The following is a 20,128-nucleotide window of genomic DNA, read 5'->3' as shown; positions in this document are numbered from 1 at the left end:
GTAGAGTTAGTGGGGAAATTTAAAACTGCATGGCAGGCAAGTAAGAACATGAAAAGGTGTTGAACATCACTAGCCATCAGAGAAATTCAAATTAAAACCCTGATGTATCACTACCTGTCCAAAATGACTAAAAAAAACAAAACAAAACCTAGTGACAACATCAATTGCTGATGAGGATGTGGAGAATCTGATCACTCACACATGGCTGGTGGGAATGTAAAATGGTACAGCCACTCTGGAAAACAGTTTGGCAGTTTCTTACAAAATTAAACATGCAATTACCACATCATCATCCAGCAATTCTGCTCCTGGGTATTCATCCCAGGCAAATGAAAACTTAGGTTGACACAAAAACATGTGTCCGAATGTTCATGGCATGTTTATTTGTAATAGCAAAAACTGGAATCAGACCAAATGTCCTCCAACAGGTGAATCGTTAGACAAACTGCAGTACATACACACCACAGAATATTGCTCCACAATAAAAAGAAACAAACTTGATATGCACAATGACTTGGATGAATCTCCAGGGAGTTGTGCTGAGTGAAAAAGTCAATTACAAACTAAAAGGTAATATATTGTATGATTCCATTTATAAAACATTTTTAACATGTCAAAATTTTTGAAATGGATGCTTAGAAATTAGCAGTTATCTGGGCTTAGTTATAGGACAGGAGTTGTTCCCGAAGGCAGTGGGTGCTGTTATGAAAGGGCAACACGAGGGTTCCTTGTGATGTTGGCACTATTTGGAATCTTGATTGTGATGGTAGATACATGGACCTACACAAGTGACCAAACTGTATAGAGCTTAATACACACACATGTCTACACACACATACAAAGGAGTACAAGAAAATGTGAGTAAAATTGGTGGATTGCATCACTGTTAACAGCCTGGTTGTGTTATTATATTACAGTTTTGCAAATGTTACCATTGGGGGATACTGAGCAAAATGTACAGGAGTTCTCTCTGTATTGTTGCTTACAATTGCTTGTGAATCTATAATTATTTCAATAAAATTTCATTTATAAAACAGAATAGCATTATTCCAGCAGTTGGGTTATACTGATTTGAATCAAATAGGTTAAGAGTTGGATGAAAGGAAGTGACACATTGGGAAAAAAGCAATCATAAAAGAAACACAAAGGAGTAAGTAGGGGTTAAGAAAAATTCAGTAATAGTCTCAAAGTTTTATCATGTTAAAAAAAAAGAAAAAGAGCTAACTAGGTTGGCTGGATGGTTTCACTCAGGCTAGGTTTATTTGTTGGTGTGTTTTTACCATTGCTGTTGGGAACAGGGCTAACATAAGGGGTCGATTTTAAACACATTAATTGTATGCACAATAAAATTAAAATAAAGTGGATAATAGTCAGTTACAAACATAAACTAAAGCTTGAGAGAGAAAGAATAGTTGGAGATTTTCTACCCAAATCCTCATGTGAAATGGCCTTTGTAAAATAAATATTTTTGCATTCCTGTTTTTACCAGTATTTGCATTTGATGTTAGAGCTATACTTTTGAGATGCAAGATGACGTAGATAAAAAAGGAATGCCCTTCATAACCATTTTTAACTGAAGTATAACAAAAATTAATAATTAAAATATTTTAAAAATTAAGCAAATCAATAATAAAATGTCAATGTATCATTACCATGCATCATTATGAATTGAGTAACCAATTAGAAAATTCTTTTTAAAGTGTATGTTCAAGGTAATGATTTTCAGATAATTTTCTGTCCTAACATACCTGAGTAAGATAGACTTTCCTTAGTAAGGATGACTCAATAAAGCCAGTATTCTTAACTGCCACTTACCAAATGAAAACTCCTGACAACTTTAATAGGAAAAATGTAAATATGTTTAAGATACCATAATTCCTACATTCGAGTTTTTGCAGACCGTATTGTGGAAATAATATATGTACGTGAAGAATTAAATTATGATATTAAGTAACTGCTGAATAGAATAATAAAGTGATTTCACAAAATATTGTACAAACAATTGCCAAATGAATGGCACATAAAACAAATGCCATAGAAGTTCTAAAAAGCAAGTGTTATTTTAATTATCAATTATATAATATATATTGTATTGTATTATTAATTAACTTCCTATTAGACTATGTGCCTTGATTATGCCTTAAAGTGACTTTAGTCACTCCTAGTACCTAGAGTGAAAAATCTTTTGCTTTGTAGGATGTAAATAAAATAAATGTTTGAATAATGAACAAAAGTATTATCCTAAAATGGTTTTTGAAACAAATATTCCATTCTCCAGAATTAAATAGACTGTATTCTTCTTCTCCGGAGAGAAGGTTTAATGTGTTGCTCGTGTTGATTTCTCTAGAGCCTCACAAAGCCTAACACATAATAGGTGCTCAGTACATTCTTGTCGAATTACATCCAGAAAGGATCCTACATAAAGGTCAAAGAGCATCCGTATGTATTACATACTTGGTCAAAGAAAAAGTCATTCATAAAATGTTTGCAGACATATACATATGCTCAAGTAAAAATAAAATTTCGCACTAATAGCTGGGAGACATATAGCCTTAAAATATTTTCTTTACCTCTTAATAAAAGCCCTATATCTACTTCTGTAGTAAAAAAATATTTGTGTGATATTTCTTTTCCTCTAGAAAGTTTGTAGGAAAAAATTTTAAAATAGACTGTCTCAGGTGAGATTTTATAAAAGCATATGGAAAATGACCTCTTATTAGTTATCTTAGTGATCAGACTGATGAATTTTGGCATGCCTGGAAATTACTATTTAATTAAAAAAGTAAGGGAAGGAATACCAACAAGTATTGCTTTTACCAAAAAGCAATCCTGAAAACTAATTGCTGGATGTGCCAATATCTCAAAACTAAGCAGAATTTTGCAATCTTTTAAAATGGGATTTTTCGTTTGTATAGTTATCCAAGCACTCAAGCATATTGTGAGATCCTACTCTCTGGGTTTGTTCCCAGAGTTGGTAAACCACGTAAGCAGTATACATTACTAATGGTACCTCAAAAGGAACAAAGCCTAGGAGGGTACCCAGCTTATATATCAAGACTTTTGTCATAAAACCAGTTGAAGTTTCAAGATGTGAGAGTAAATAATTAACCAATTGCCATTATAGGAATTTTCTAATATCATTTATTCATATCAAATCTATTACAGAACTTTTCTAAAGAGCATTAAATGTTCAAATTTCAGTAGTTTCAATTAAATCTCAGACAATTCCTTGAATTGAAAGAAAATAATTTATCATTTTTCACAGTGGCCCCCTAGTCTGTATAAAATCAAGTGAAATAACAGAGAAAGCTATTTTTTAAGTAATAAAAATTTTATTCTAGATAAGTTAAACAAGCTTTAAACAGACATATATCTTGATTTTCTAAAGAGCTACATTATACAAGGTGGGGGACATTTTAACCTGATAATTCTTCTAATCATTACAAAATCTAAGTTCTCATTTTGTTGATGTCAAAGGGGTGAAATATGCATTTTATTTTCATTTTAAAATCACTAATTCTTACATAACCTGGCTTTAAAAAGTATATATATATATATATACACACATACATATGCATATTTGACATATCACACTCCTCCTGTGTGTTATTTTCTTCATAACAAAACTTTAATAATGCCAGCTCTTTAACCTATAACAAGGCAAATTATTGTCTTCTAGTCTTCCCTTTAATGTATTTGTTTTAGGACAAGTAAGTAATCTAAATATTTTGTTTGGCATTAAAATGAGGCAAAAGTTTTATGTTATTTTATGAATAAAAATATGGTACAAGAAGGGTTTTCCAGAATTTCCAGACCCTCCACTCAGAGACACTACCAGAGATTTAGATTTTTTAAAACAATCAGATTGGTTCCTGAGAACACCATTTTCTTGCCAAACTCAATCCTAACGTGTGCTCCCTGTGGAATTTTCATAGAAAGACTAAGCCTGGTAGCATAGTTCAAATAAAACAGGTATAAAGTAAATGGCAATAATTCAATAAAGTATGGCAGCAGTGGAAAGTCTTTAAAAGCAAAGTTTAAACGTTTCTTAAGGATCCCCTGATGTTTCATCTCCCAGTAGACTAAAAGCGATGAGGAGAGGGGACCGATGTGTTAACAGGCTAAGCTACCATAATAGCATGGCAGAGGCTTCCTACCTGAAGGGGTCATGCCTGGGAGAGGGAGAAGGAGCGGCAGACTGACAGAATGCCCAGGGAGAGTATTGATCCACTGACTATTTTCTGGTAACCATTACAGAGACATGAGTTGACAGTAATTAAAATGACTTACACACTGGGATGGTTTCAAACTCAAACCTTCGACTGAAGACACCATAGCCTGCTGCTGTGCGTGCTCGAATTTGGAAGACATATACTGAAGCTGGTTTCAAGCCTTCTGCAGTTATAGTTGTCTCTTTAGATTTGATAATTGTATAGCTGGTCTCTTGGTCCTTCGGTTACACATGCACATACAATAAAAAAGGCAACATATGAATTATTAATGACAACAAAACTCAGAATCATAGATCAGAAAATGAATCAGAAACTAATAATAGACTTACTATTAGTACGAACACAACGTTTTAGAAAAAATAAAACCTAGAGATCCTAGATACTTACATTGAATCTTAAAGTGTTTTCTAGAAATCAAAGATGGTGGGTGACATGTTCTCCACCCAACCACCACACTTGCCCTTGGTAAAAATAAATTTGTAAACTTTTAACATACAGTTTGCAGAATAAAAATTATTTTACAGATTCTAATTTAGTATTGTTATTGGTGTGCATGTTTTTCTCATAAATAATTTATGGGAACACATCTGTCTGTTCATAGAGAAAGGTAGCAATGTCTCATATACTGCCAGATAGGACTCATGCTTTACATCTTTAGTGAATTTGATTTCTAATTATATTTACAGCTTGGGAGAAAGAATGAGTATTTCACTGGAGAACTACTTTAATTTCAATTCACTAAGTCTAAAGTTTTGTAAATAAGCAATTTTTTTTTCCTTTCTGAAAACGTTTTATTTTTTCTCTTTCACATGTTTGGGCTGGAGGAATAGTGAGTGGAGATGGAGTGAGAAAAAAAATCACTGGAGAGATGGTTTTGGAAACTGAAACAAAAAGGAAGTGTTCCTATTTTGACTTCTAACGAAGTATAGACTAACCATCTATAACTCCTCATTGTCTCTGAAGTCACCACGCTGAATTTAAAATCTTAGACCTATAAAGATTTCAAAAACACTAAGTTCTTGTTTTGAACTTTCTCCTCCCTTATATTTTTCTGTGTGAATTCTTGGCTAACCTTTTTTCCTTAAAGTCTTTCCACATTTATTACATTTCTGATAGATATTAAGGGACAAATTAAAGATAGGTAATGGTTAGAGACTTTCCCCCCTTTTTAAATAAGTGTGTTTTACTTACAATAACCTGATTGATGACTGTAAACTATCATTTTCTAAATATTTCAGGAAATTTGTCTTTAAAGATAGAAATATGCATTGATTGATTTTTTAAAGATCTAATGAGAATAACATGTGAAAGAATATTCTTTCCTAAATGAGAAGAAAACTGAAAGCAAGAATATAATATTTACTTCTCAAGCATTCTAATAGGGAACATGGTTGCTATTTAATCTTCACAATGCTGTTAGAGTGCAAACAAATGCAAGCCACAGTCTTTCTCCCTTGCGGTTTACAATAGATAGCAGCATGCCATATTGTAACTTTAGTGTGCACACTGGAATCATGTCCTAAAACACAGTGAGTTCATTTCTACTTTTTATCCTCACTTTCCTTCTCTGCAAAATTGGGATAGAAATTGTTGCCTGGATATCCTCACCGAGATGTTGTATAAATGAAACAGGTCATGCCTGTGAAATACTTTAATAAACTGTAAAGTACATGCTTTAATTGTCATAATTATAATTTTAATTTTTTTCTAATTTGACACATCAAAGTCAGCTTCTGACCACTTTCTATACTTCCACAAATACCACCTAAAATATACAGCCTATAAACATTCTTCTTTTCAAGCAATTTTATTATTCCTCATTTAATATGCCTAAACATATAAAATTATCTTAGGGTTAAGTACATCCAAATTTCTCTCTAGATAGATATGGTCTAATTTATAATCTAAATAGGTTTTCTGATTCATTCTATACAAATGATTGATCTTTATACTTTTAACGCACACATGAATTTAAATGCCTAATCTTTAAAGCATTTAAGACATTTTATTATAGTTTTGCAAAGGATTAAAATTAGACAATTAAATCTTATAAACCTTTACCTAATAGTGTCAGTCATTTTCTTTATTCACAAACATTTATTGATGTCCCACCTACTCTGGTACATCTTCTATATGCTAGGCATATAGCAGTAAAAAAGCAGACAATTTCTTGACATATTCTTTTTAAAAGGGGTAAATAGCTTCTATAAACTATTGTAGTTACTGATGTTCTGAGAATGCTCAAGTTTATGAGAGAATGTGCAAGACTTTCTCAACAATATTATACTTTCCAGTTTGTGATTACAGCAGTGTTTTTCAGTAAGAAATGATTAAATACCTGTTCTCTACTATTTTCACTTTGTTTAAAGGGAATTTAAATTGGTGAAAAAACTAGATAAAACTAAAGTTAAGATCCCGATATATTTGATATGATTATGATTTTTACATAAACTATTAACATTTATAATGTATTAACATTTATAATGTAAAGTAAGAAGGCTTTTTTCAAATAAAAGAGCACAGGAATATCAGGGTTAGAATTCCAGACGTGTTATTAGCTGAGTCGGTGTGTCAATGTGGGTACACAACTCAACCTCAGTTTGTTTGGTCTTCAAAATGAGTTGAAATTATTTATCAAGAGCATTGTGAGGACATAAACATAGAGATAGAGATAATATAGATAGCACTCGTCACAACCACCACAACACAAGGTGGTCTAGGTGATTTGATTTGACCCTATAGCATGATGGCAAATTCTCCTATTGGAAAGGAAAAAAACAAAAGAATTTGATAAAGTTTACATAGCTGTAACTCCTAACTATTAAAGTCACAATTAATATATTTTGTAAAATAATTAGAAATTGATACTTTTATGAGAAAAGGGAAAAAATTACAAGAGAATTGGAACATCGTGTCTTGAAATAATGCATGATCTCATATCAATTGCACAAAATTACACAACATTCTGCCTGATTTATCTATTAACATTATGTACGGCTCAGTCGTTCCTTATCACAGATTTGATTGTACGCTGTCTCCCTGAGTTAGTTCAGTACTATATTACTGAAGGAACTTAGTAAAGCATACGTTGAGGGGATCAAAACCCATAAATACACATTTTGAATTCTCTAAGTATCTTCCAAAATTTGCTTCTGCTCCACTCCTTTAAATCACCCTTGGATTCTAATTTCCTTCATATCAATTTATACACACATCAAACCGTATATACGCATCTTCAACACTCACAACTAAATAGCCGCCAAGTCCTTGGTCGGGGCAGTGGCTTTCGATGCCTTCCTGCCCCAGCTGAGCAAATGAGCTACATTCCCCAGCTGCTTAGCAAACACTGTTCACATGCAGCGAGAGGAGGGCCTCAGCTGAAGGAGCCAGCTGGCAAGCACCCTGCCAAAGGGCAGCTTCCCTTCGCCTCTGCCTTTAATTAAGAGATGGCAACGGGCCCATCACCACACCAGAGCAGGGAGGCCTGATGACCTCTATTAGAGCAGGGCAATCGCAGGCAGAAATGCCAGCTGGCAAATGCAGGAGGCTTGGAAAGCTCTGCCACCTGTGTCTGGCCAAGAGCCATCCAATAAAACGGTGGTGTTATTCTGAAAGTTCAAAACGAGCTCTGGAAACCTATCAGGATTCCCGCCTTAATACATGGGATAAAAGCTCATTATCCTCTTTTTTCTTCTGAAAGTATTAAAAAAACTTCATGTGTATTTTACTGGTATGCTCAATAGTTTTGCTTGGCAAAACCATCTGGGAATTAATATTGTCACCATAAAAAAGAAAAACCTGACCAAAAGAAGTTAACTTCCCCAAAATAATATATTATATGAAGGTTTTGTTGCTTTTACAGCATGTAAGTGGGCAACTTGTTATTCATTTATTGAAGATATGTATAGAAATCTTTTTCCAAAATAATTTTTTTCTTTGAGTTATGAGGATAATAGAATGCATTAATATGGCGTTAAAAATAAACCAAATCTTACTGAACTAAATATTATTTAAAAAGAATTGAACTATAAAGAAAATAATTTTACAACACAGATAAAATTCATTAGAAGGAATGTGAATAGAAAAGGAATCTTCTCCATCACTTGTTGAGTAATTCTTTGTTTATCAGAAGCAGCAGCTTAAAGAGAAAGAGCAAAAGAAAAGAAAAATCCTTACCTATTGAGTATTATGTATATGAAATTCATGCATATGCTGCAAAGTAATAGTAAAAACAAAGTTTACTCATAAGGGAAAAAAAATAGGATGATTTCCTTAAAGACAAAAAAGAAAACCAGACAACAGTCCAGTTTGTTGCTTCAGGGGAAGAAAACAGCGCAGAAAAATAAGTACTTGTCAAATTTTTCTCTTCCTGCTGTTGAATTTAATTTTATCTAAAATACATATATTCAAATACATGATTTTTGAGGTTTAGTTATTTTAAAATGCCATTATGCATATCAACTTCTTTTAAAATCAACTTTAAGGGAAATAAAAATTTGGAAAGTTAGAATGTTTATAAAATAATTCAGCCTATGTTTATATATATAAAATGTAAAGACTGTACAAAAATCACTCTATTTACCTAGCTTTGCCTTAGTACACGGTAATAAAGTTTACAAAAACTTGAATAAGGAATGTAAGCTTTAATTTAACAAATTATTTTTGGATATAGCTTGTGTTTAAACTGTAGACTTCTGGAATTTGCAATGCAGTCTGGACTCCACTCCCAGGGAAACAAGAATCAGAGAAGGATATTAATGTCACGACACTTTACTTGACTTACCCCATTTTTTGTTAACAATAAACCCTGCAAACCATAAGCCAACATAGCTTTGTCTCAGAGGTATTCTCTTAGACTGAATAATGTATTTGATGCTATATTTTTTGTGAAATATCTTACAGGTATTTTGATTTATGTTGCCTATCCAATAGCTACATGTGATATTACGAGCAAGTCATTCCTAGAAAGACAACTATTTCAAGAGTAATAATTGACCGTTTATTTATCTATATATAAAATCAGTCTATGAATTGCACAGACATCCAAAACCTAGAAAGAATATGTGGATGGCCTCACTCTCTCCCACACCCTGCCGTTTTGTTTTCTGTTGTATCTTTACACAGGTAGTTGTTGCATCAGTGAAGGAAAGAAGCAAATTTCTAAAAAATCTCTATAATGCTATGAATTATTTCAATATAGTTCAGTGTATTTACCTACACTCTTTTATCTCGCATATATATAGAACATTGGATTTTTAAGTGATTTTCATTAATAGGGTATCAGTATTTTTCATGATACTTTTGTATTACTATAAAGAGAACCATTAATTCCCCCACTCTTTTCCAATGTCCTAGCTTAGACAATTTCTTAGGTATTGCAAAGCAAGTTTTAGAACTTCGTCCCACCCTCTTCACTCTTCGCTCAGAGAAGAGTGGTCTCTGAGTTTGAGAGAAGCAATTGAGTAAGTGTGGCCGAGTCCTTCCCTTCTTTTTTGGCATCTGCTTCTCTGCCTTATGTCTGCCTTCTTGTCTACTCCTATTCCATAGGACACACTCTTCTGGGTCAGGGTCTTCTAGCCACCTCTTAGAGGTTGTTTTGGGCACTCATCAATCTTTATGTCCTCTACCAGAACTCAGGTTGTTCTAAGGGGTGTATGTCATTCAGATCCAGACTACAAAAATCACAGTAAAATGGAAGTGGGAGTGGTAGGAAGACTCATGGTAACTATATATGTAAGCCACAGACTCCAGACCTGATCTATAAATTTTAGTTCCTTTTTATTTTCCATCTGTATTATTCCTTTATCAGTAGCTCACTTGGTTGAGGATTCAGAGAAGAGGAAGAGGGATGATTATTGCCTTTGGACTTCAACAACTATTATGGTAAAATACATAAGAGGGAACCTAAGAAACGACTCAGTGAGGAAGAAGAAATAGAGAAAATGCAGGGAATATGGGGCACACATTTACAATTGTGTGTCCTTAAATTTTAAAATAAAGTTTATAATATAGTGTTAGAAATTTGTTATGAATTTTTAAAAGTTGTACTTTATATTCACATCGTAGCTGCCCATACTTCCTTAACAGCATAGGTATTATGCAGGGTTAATGGTCATAAGCAAATGTGTTCTTCATTGTTGTACATTGCAGTCACTACTGAAGGTCAACAACTTCAGTGTTTGTGACACTTTCAAAATGTCCTATGACTTCATCTTTTAATGCTGTGAAAACTAGTTAAGCCGATGTTACACTATATGACAGTATTCCGGCAGCGTAAACTATTTGGCAGCAGCGGACCAGAAATTGAGTGCTCCCTGTACACTTCTAGCCTCCACAATCGTGACGACCGAATCAATTCTCATTGATTTACACGTAAAACTGCACCATGCTTTTCTACAAATTGAATAATTGCAGTTGCTAAAATGAAAAAAAAAAAAGGAAGAGAGAATATTCTTTATTCTGTTAGTCTCACCTTTTCAAAATATTTGATTTCATACTCCAGGATGATTCCATTGGGGCGATCTGGCTCTTGCCAAGACAAAGAGATACTGTTTTTTGCAATCTTCCCCTTTTTCACATTGGTGACTGGAGAGGGGGCTGCAAAATAGTATAAATAAAGAGTTGCATGAATACCAGAACCCTGAAATTACAACTGTGTATAATATATATGGCATTCTTGGAATGTAGTATAATAAAAATCCCAAACAATTAAATTTTCTTCTAACCTGTAAATGATTTTAATTTGTCTACATATTTTTTACAGATTGTAAAGTGTTTTACAAATATAAATCAATTAATTATCTTGAGCATTTTCCCATAATAAAACTGTAGTCATATAGACTTTTAAGTGCACATTTTCTTTATGAAGTCTAGAAACATAAATGAAATATTTTACTTTTTTACAGAACAAAGACACTTTTGATAGCCTTATAAATCTTCTATGTTTCTAAAATTTATGGACTCTGTATAATATATCCCATTATGCTAATATATACATGATCATCTATATTACCACATTTTCACAACATTGTCATTTTTTATCATTTATTATTTTTAAAATCATGTGGGTCCTATAATCATTTATAAATTCTTATATTAAATATAGTGGGAGTTTTCCTTCAAAAATGTTACTAATACATGGTATATCTTGAAAACAATAGTAAATAAAAGAAACATTTTCTTCCATTTCCATTTCTCCCAAATTTTTCATTAAGACGTCACAACCACTTATGGTGTTCATCACTATCTGCCAGTATCTATTAAACTACTACTTTTCTGATGAAAACAGAAAAATTATATATGCTATTTCAGATATATCTGGATATTCTGAATTCACAAACATATGGATACTGATTCAAAATCCATTTTTATGAATCTGCTGAGACTTGTATAGACGCCGGGTTTGACACCATGAAGAAGTATTGACTAATATTTTTCTGATGCTGGGGACTTTTATTTTTGCAGTTCTTAGCGTTTATAAAAGACATAGGAAAGACCACTATGGACTAATGAATGGTTTATATGTGTGAGTGTGTGTATAGAGACAAATAATATATATATATTATATACATGCATATTATATGTATAATGTATATATAATAAGATGGAAAAGATGCCAGCCTTAGTGAGTAGTACATAACCAGAGTCATAGCCCTATCTGAACAGTATCAGACATTTGGTGAGATTACATATTATATATAATTTTATATGTAGTATATAATATATACTTTATATATTATAAATATATACATTTATAATGCAATGTATACATATATTTTCTAGCTATCTTAACTTCCAGCATTGTTCAGACAAAATAACACACTGTCATGTTTAATTATATTTTCCACTCCTCAGAAAATGTAATCAAATCAGAGGCGCTGCTTCGAGTAACAGACAGAAAGAACAAAGTTTCAAAGAACTGCTTGTTGGGCCCGATAGCAGTGTGAAAGCAGAGTAGGGGAAGAAACTGATCACTTAAAAATAGAAACGAGATCTTGTGATTTCTCTGCTTAAAACCCTCCAGTGCCTTTCGGTTTCATTCAAGAGGAAAACACAAATCCGGAATTGCATGCAAGGATCAACACTGTCTGGCTCCCTGCATCTTCTCTGACCTCACCTCCTGCTGCTGCTCTTCAGCAGCTCTGCCCAGGCCTTCTGTTCTTGGGGCACTTCAGACACACTCCTGCTCAAGGACCGCTGCACTTGGCATTCCATCAGTCAGAGGTGCTTCTCCCCTAGACTTCTGCAGGGCGCTCTCACTCTCCTCTGGGTTCCTCACTGAGGCCTTTCCTGTCTACTCTATGCGTTGAGTAACCATCTCTCACCCTCATCCCCTCTCAAGTCACCATTCTCTTTGCTCCTTCAGTGTTTTATTTTCTTCCTAGCTCTTGCACTTGAACTGTTCTTCATATCTTAATTAAATTTGCTTTTTTAAATCCTCTCAAGTAGAATGTCATTTTTCTGAGGGCAGGGGTATCGTTTGTTTTATTCACTGCTGTATCTCTAGATCTAGAACAGTGTCTAGGACAGATGAGGGTGCAATAAATATGTATAGAATGAATGATTGATGGTAAAAATTCAAAGTAATATACATGAAACTTTTTATTCTTTATTATTTTATTATGTCAGTGAACTCAACTATGAAACTCAAGGGTGAAGTATATCTTTAAATAAAATTAAAATAAATAGAGACAGATATAATCTGTAAAAGAGTAAAATTTGTTAACTATGTAGTGTTTTACAGACCCATGATAGGGTGTTAATGACTTTGGTACTTTAATGTCTGCTGTTATTCTTCCAATCACACAGCTTTTTCTGTGATATTCAGACTCAGAGGATGCCCATTTTCAGCCTTATCTTGTTGTGTTAAACATGTCCAGTTCCACAGAGTTTTCTGGAATACTACAGAACACAAAGTGTGCGTATAAAGCCAAAATTCTCTAAAAGCATAGAAATTGTAGTCTGTTTACTTTCCTCGAAATTGTAATTGACTGGTAGTTCTCACAGCCACGTTGTGGCGTAGGTTCAAAGACCCTACTGATCTCCTAGTGAGGGAAAAGTACACCATGTTTGGCACTGTGAAGGTAACAGCCAGAAGACATGGAAACAAGAAAGAGTAAGCTATGGGCCCCCCAGTTCATCCAGCATTTGTAGCAAAACAGCAAATTTACTGCAGTAGAAACCGTGACAGAGGATTAAGAAAGACAGTAGATTCTTTAAATGTACCTTGCTCAGTAGTGAATATCTTTATGAATTATCTTGAATCGTGAATTACACTCACTTTCCCATTACCACTATTTATTGCATTATACATTAGTAAAGGTCCGGAGACTCTCTTCAAAGTTCTTCACTCACTTTACTACATTGCAAACATGCTTGTTTTGATTGAAGTATTTCTTATAGATAGCTGTCAGTTTTCACCTAATAAATTGATGGTTTGCCACCTTTCAATTCATAAATTGCATTTAATGTGTATGCTCCATGAAGGCAAGGATTAATTTGGTTATTTCATTGCTATATTTCCAGCACCACAAAATTACTTGGCACATAGAGATTTTAATAAACATTTGTTGAATGAATGCATGAAAGAATGAATGGGAAATAGATGCATCATCATGTATCATTCAAAACTGAGTCTGTCTCATCTCAGGTATATATACTAGGATCTTATTAGTTGGGGATTTGTGCTTTATTTTAAAAGTTAACCAATTCTTTAATAAAATAATCAACCATTTCAAAGTGAAGGTATCAAATACATATCAACACAGACATAACCAGCCTGAAAAAGAATACTTTATTTACTTACTTTCGTCAAAGTTAAACATAAATTGTGTAGCTTTCAAAGACTGCCTGACTTAATAAATGCTTATAAATTCTTTTTATAAATAAAGTACTTTTTATAAATGAAATACTTTTCCAAAGTGGGTTTTCTCAGAGGCTAAATAGTATTCCTCAAAGCACGGTTCAGGATGAGGAATAGTTAGGAATAATTTCCTCTCTGACAAGACCATCTCTGAATCACTGAGGTCAAGTTGATCAAAGTGGAGACACTGACAGCTCATGGGGACACAATGATGAGGCACGAATTGCGAATGGTAGCACTCCTCCACCACTATTAAGATTTTACAGGTATTATGCGCATTAAAATAACTGTAGCCAGATCTGTCAGTATCAGGGCATGTTTGATTTCTCTCGTTCATCTCCCTCCTGATACCTCTTGTTCATTCTTTACCCACTCAACCTTTTATGAAGTAAGCCTGGAACAAAATGAGAATGATGACTTAGAGCATTTCTCTTATAAAATTTTTTTGGATGATATTAAATCATAAAACTATTACTGTCCTAGTATAAGATGAACAAAAGTACTAAAGAAATAAAGTTGTTAATGTAAAAAATAATTTATATAACTTCTGAGTTTCACTTTTTAGATATATGCAAACGTGCCACATTGTTTCTGGATTGCAGCTTCCATGCTGGAGATGAACTGTGAGTATCAGTAAAATAAGCAAGATACTTATCCTGTAGGCTAGTAAGAGTTCCTATTAAGCACTAATGTTTTTGTCTGTTTGAATTAAAAAGATTAATTTAAAATAGTTTGATATTTATAGAAAGATTATGAAGATAGTACAGGATTCTGATATACCCCACACCCACTGTCCCCTATTAGGAAAATCTGAAACTATTACAGTACCTCAGTCACAATTAATGAAACAATAATGATACATTATTATTAACTAAAGTCTATGCTTGATTCAGATTTCCTCTGTTTTGCCTCACGATCCTTTTTCTGTCTCAGCGCCCTATTCAGTATACCATATTAAATTAGGTGCCATGTCTCCGTAGGCTCCACTTGGCTGTAATAGTTTTTCAAACTTCGCTTGATTTGATGACTTTGACAGTTTTGAGGCACACTGGTCAGGTATTTTGTAGACTACCTCTCATTTGGTACTGATTTGATGTTTTTCTCATGATTAGACTTGGGCTATGAGTTTTTTGGAGGAGGACTAAAGAGGTAAAGTGCCATTTTTATTACATTATATCAAGGGTACATACTACCAACATAGCATCATAGGTTAACCTTGATTACCTGACTGAGGTGGGTTTCTCAGCGTTCTTCACCATAAAGTTATTCTTTTTTCCAGTTTTCCATACTGTATTTTTTGGAAGGAAGTCCCTATGTGCAGCCCACACTTAGATAATGGGGAGTTATGCTCTACCACCTTGAGGCTGGAATAGTTGTATAAATTATTTGGAATTTTCTGTACCAAAGTTTTGTCTATTCATCTTTCTCTACTTATTTAATCATTTATTTACATCAGTATGGACAGTGGATTTCTTTAATACTTTGCTTTATAATCTAATAGTTTATTTTGTTACTCCAATTGTTAAAGCTTTGACCACTGACTACTCTTTCAGTTAGCTTCTATGTCTCTTTGACATACCCCCATGGTCGCGGGTTTGTTTGTCTGTTTATTTTCCACATCACTTTCTTACTGTCTGGCACTAGAATACCAGATGCTTTTCAGGCTCATTTACTTATTTACTGCCCTAGTTCTAGGTCAGTCATTTCTCCTAGGAGTACTGGTTTCTTTTATTGGAGAATTCTGTTAAAAACCAAGGTGTAGACGATAGGTGTGCTCCTTTCTACTGAGATGTCATTGCTTCTAAGCCCTCTCAGCTGAAAGAGCTAGGGAAATAAATGTGTGTATATTAACCTGTGTATATCTATAACTATTTCTATATATAACTATATACACATATATATGTATATTAAGCTAAAAATGACTATAAACTGATGTTACCAACACTAATCAGTTATTACACGGATCATTCTAGCTTGTTCTCCCTCCTTATCTGTAACCTCCCACTCCAACAGTGACTCCCACTATCCACTATCCATTTACTTAATTGTTCAATTCCAGTATATATGTCTAGTGGTTAAAGAATTGTCAAATCATGTCTGTTTGACTTATTGATAATGATATAATGTAGAAATCTCTAACATCTCAATGGCACAAGAAATGATATACAAAACCCTGCCATGTAAAAAGCATGCTGGCCTAACTTTTCAAATTTAGAAACCTAGTTTAAGGCACAATGTCCCCAGATGAGAAGGGGTGCCATGGCACAGACCACTTTGAAGTCAAACAGGATTGGCTTCTAATCCTTTGGCAGCTAGCTGTTTTCTAGCTGAGTGACTCTGTTACTTAACCTCTATGAATGTACTTTTTATCTTTAAAATAGGAACAGTGATAGAAACTCATCATCTTTTTGTAAGGTTGAAATCTGATTCTGTATGTACAGTATCAGATAGAGAGTGGATACCAATTCAACATTATTTGTAATAACATCAGCTTTAAAGTATTAGACAACTGTTTAAGAAGACTTCAATAATGGATTCTCCATAACTCCTTAACCCTTTCAGTCTTCATCAATCAAAATTCCTTGTAGTCTCTTTGAACTTGGTACTGTTCTAAATGTTGGGTGAGATCAAAAGACAAAGTATCAATACAGATAAGATTTGTTTTTTAATTTTCTACATCTGGTGGCTGTAGAACTCTAGATTAATAAATAGTTATAGGTAAACTTCCTTGATTATCATAGATTTTAAATGAGCTAAAAGTATTGGACTTTTAAGTGTTAATTAATTGACTAATAATTCACTTAGTATAGAATAATGTCTGCCTCATTCTTTAGAAGATGGTTATGATGAAAACATGAAGCTTAATTGTGTTGAATGGAATAAGAAAATACCATTCGTCAGCGCTTGTACCCAATGCTATTTGTGTAGACAAAAATAAATTATATTGGGGCCCGCCTGGTGGCGCAGCAGTTAAGTGCACATGTTCCACCGCTTCGGTGGCCCCAGGTTCGCAGGTTCGGATCCCAGGTGTGGACATGGCACCGCTTGGCAAAAACCATGCTGTGGTAGGCATCCCACGTATAAAGTGAGGCAAGATGGGCACGGATGTTAGCTCAGGGCCAGTCTTCCTCAGCAAAAAGAGGAGGATTGGCAGCAGTTAGCTCAGGGCTAATCTTCCTCAAAATAAATTAATCAGTAAATAAATAAGTAAATAAATTATACATAGAATCACGTATTGGTTACTTGTATGTAAAAAAAACAAATAATACATCTCCATGCATTTAATTTATCCACACATATTTTGAGTCTTAAAACTTTGAGAAAGGTAAATAAGACAATATTGAGATCTCTTCATTCTGTGACAGTCCATGAATGTGTTAAAATTTTTTCAAATGCCAATTCTTCTAATTTCTTACAAAAGTTCCTCCACATGAGTAATGTACTAGTTTATTTACATACAAGTTTTAAAAATACATGTATCTTTTATTCAATACCATAGGTCAAAATCTGGCCAAGTGAATTGTCACTATCTGCCAGCCGGAAGCCACCACTTATCTCTGCCAGGCTCAGTTCACCGTATTCAGGTGCTTCTTGTTATCCAAGTGGATCGGGGCCAGTTTTTCCTAAAAATAAAGATTATTAGGCTTCTTTCCAGGAAACTCTGACTCAAAAGATCAGACTAGGGCCAAGAATTCTCTGTTTTTAATAAAGACTCTACTAAATAGCTTTATCAGTAAAAATTGGGAAATACTGAAGGCAAATAATACTGGGATTAGTTCTTCTTTTAACAAAATTTTGTAAACTTAGAAACTTGAAGCTAGAAACTGGATCGGTGTTGACGTTTTGTGAACTGCTCCTGCCTTACGCTTTCAGCTCACTGTCATTGTCTGTTGTCCTGATCTCTGTTACCATATTTGCCTTTCTTCGTTTGGGGATTATATTAGTTTTTTTTCTTTTTTAGCAAACTGATTTATTTGTTCATTCATACATAATCTGGTTTAGTCCAAACAGTCTATGTTCTCCACAAAATTAGAAACCTCTTGTGTCTTTTTCACTATTGCCTGCTTAGTCTTTAACACATAAAGACACATAACATACTTTGGTAAGTAAAGAGGTAAAAGAACAATTATCTGCTTTCTATTACATTAGATTTGTTTGCATTTTCTGGAGTGTTATATAAATGAAGTCATATAGTATGTGTTCATTTTGGCTGGGTTAATAAGGGACATGAGGAAACTGTTGGGAGAAATGGATATGGTCACTATCTTGTTTGTAGTGATGTTTCACATGCTTGTACATATCAAACTGTACACATTATATGCAGTTTATTGTATATCAGTCACATACCAATAAAGATACCAAAGGGTATGTGTGTGTGTGTGTGTTTGAAATGACAACTTCTTATCATTTAAAACTGCCTCTATCCCTGTTGAAGAAAACATGATCTTTCTCCTAATTGGACTCCCTCTTTCAAAACTTCCATGCCTTCAGTAATTTCTTCTAAGAACAGTCTTATCTAAAAACCATAAATAAAAATATACATGGCCAATGCCTCAGTGAAACTATTTATGAAAATGTGAATTATTTAGAAACAGCATAATAAAACAATATTGAAGCTTTTAATTTTGGAAAGAAAAATCTGAATTTATCTTTATAGTCTAGCTATAATCCAAACTTGGTGGCTTTAATAAAAATTATATATGGGTAATTACTTCTTAGTAGCTTATGTAGCCTGAAATAAATATTATAAAAATTAATGACTACAATCTGTCTCTACAAACACGATTTTTTTATAATACAATGTAAATGTATAGCAAGCTATAATAAATTCTTAACTTAAAATCAATTTTACTGAAAATAAATGGTAAATGTTTGAATGATTTCATGAGAAATAGCATAAAAATAAAATAAAATAGACGAGACTGTCAACAAAATTATGTAACCTGGATGTCCAAGTTACTCACTGTGACAAACCGACACTATGTCAACATCTAGCCTCATATTATGAGCAAGGATTTGGAATACTGCATTTATGTGAGTTTTCTTTACAAGCCCATTTTCAGTTTATTTGTTGTGGGAGGAAACATCTTTTAATACCACTGTTAGCAAAATTTCCACATTTTCACATGGTCGAATCAGATAAACATATTCTGATTTTAAATTATCATAACAACTTTGTTTCTTTATGTGATTTTAGACCCATCTTTTGAAAACTTTCTACCCCAAGGTAAAAAGCAAAACATGATTGAGCTTGCATTTTATTTCCATGGTAGTGTGCTTAGCGAGGGCAGGGACTATGGTTTTCTTCAGAACGTCCCAGCTCTGTTCTAAGCAGAGTCTCTGGCCGGGACGCAATGAACTGACGTAGCAGCAATTACAAAAGGAACGGTTAAGAAAGTCTATATAAAAGACAGCTATCTGTTCAGCTCAATTCACCCTGGAAGATTTTTTAGTTTGTTTTTGTTTTTAAACTGAAATTATTTAAAAATTTCTATTTGAACCTGATCTTACATTGCTACCATCTGTTGGATAATAATTTCCCCACGGTTGGTCATTTTGTGCCATTTCTGCATTCATAGTTATGTGGAGAAACTATAAACGTACTTTGAGCTCTCCCCAAAATTTCAGTTTTAGTTAATGTCATTATCATTATTATTTAAAAAAATATGATCTGTGGAGAGTAAGTTGTCAGCAATTGCCTTATATATTTAGCCAAGGTTTAGACAGAATTTTACATGTGTACATGTGCATGTGTGCATGTGTGTGGTCTATGTAGTTTAAAGAAATGTAAGTGAAAATAAATCCTTATTTTATTATATTTATATATATACACATATGTATATCCATATCTGTATCTATATTTGTATCTGTATCTATAACTATCTCTTGCTATATATATGTGCATGTGTGTCACATGTGTCTTTTATAACTGGTATAATGAAACTACATGTAATGATTACTCTGCTTTATTTGCTTTAGAGTGCATATCTCTCATTTGAAGGTGAGAAAATGAGTAACTAGATTACTTAAAGTA

At 33.5% G+C, this 20,128-nt stretch overlaps 1 protein-coding gene across 11 annotated transcripts in view; it reads right to left on the bottom strand.

The window, feature by feature from the left end:
• Window positions 1-20,128, bottom strand: part of EPHA5 (EPH receptor A5) — a 326,925-nt gene that overhangs the window by 80,544 nt on the left and 226,253 nt on the right. For 10 of the 11 annotated variants that reach the window (XM_044766079.2, XM_044766081.2, XM_044766080.2 and 7 more), the window contains 2 exons: window positions 10,705-10,829; window positions 4,291-4,450 (listed from right to left, as the gene is read on the bottom strand). In XM_044766079.2, coding sequence (XP_044622014.1) covers window positions 4,291-4,450; window positions 10,705-10,829 — 285 coding nt within the window. Of the gene's footprint in view, window positions 1-4,290; window positions 4,451-10,704; window positions 10,830-20,128 lie in introns of those variants that run through there. The other variant, XR_011502213.1, reaches the window with a different exon arrangement.

This window comes from Equus asinus, chromosome 3, assembly GCF_041296235.1.
Source record: "Equus asinus isolate D_3611 breed Donkey chromosome 3, EquAss-T2T_v2, whole genome shotgun sequence".
NCBI classification, from domain to species: domain Eukaryota; kingdom Metazoa; phylum Chordata; class Mammalia; order Perissodactyla; family Equidae; genus Equus; species Equus asinus.
Note: the sequence above shows the minus strand (reverse complement) of the source record. Positions and strands in the feature narration are given on the sequence as shown.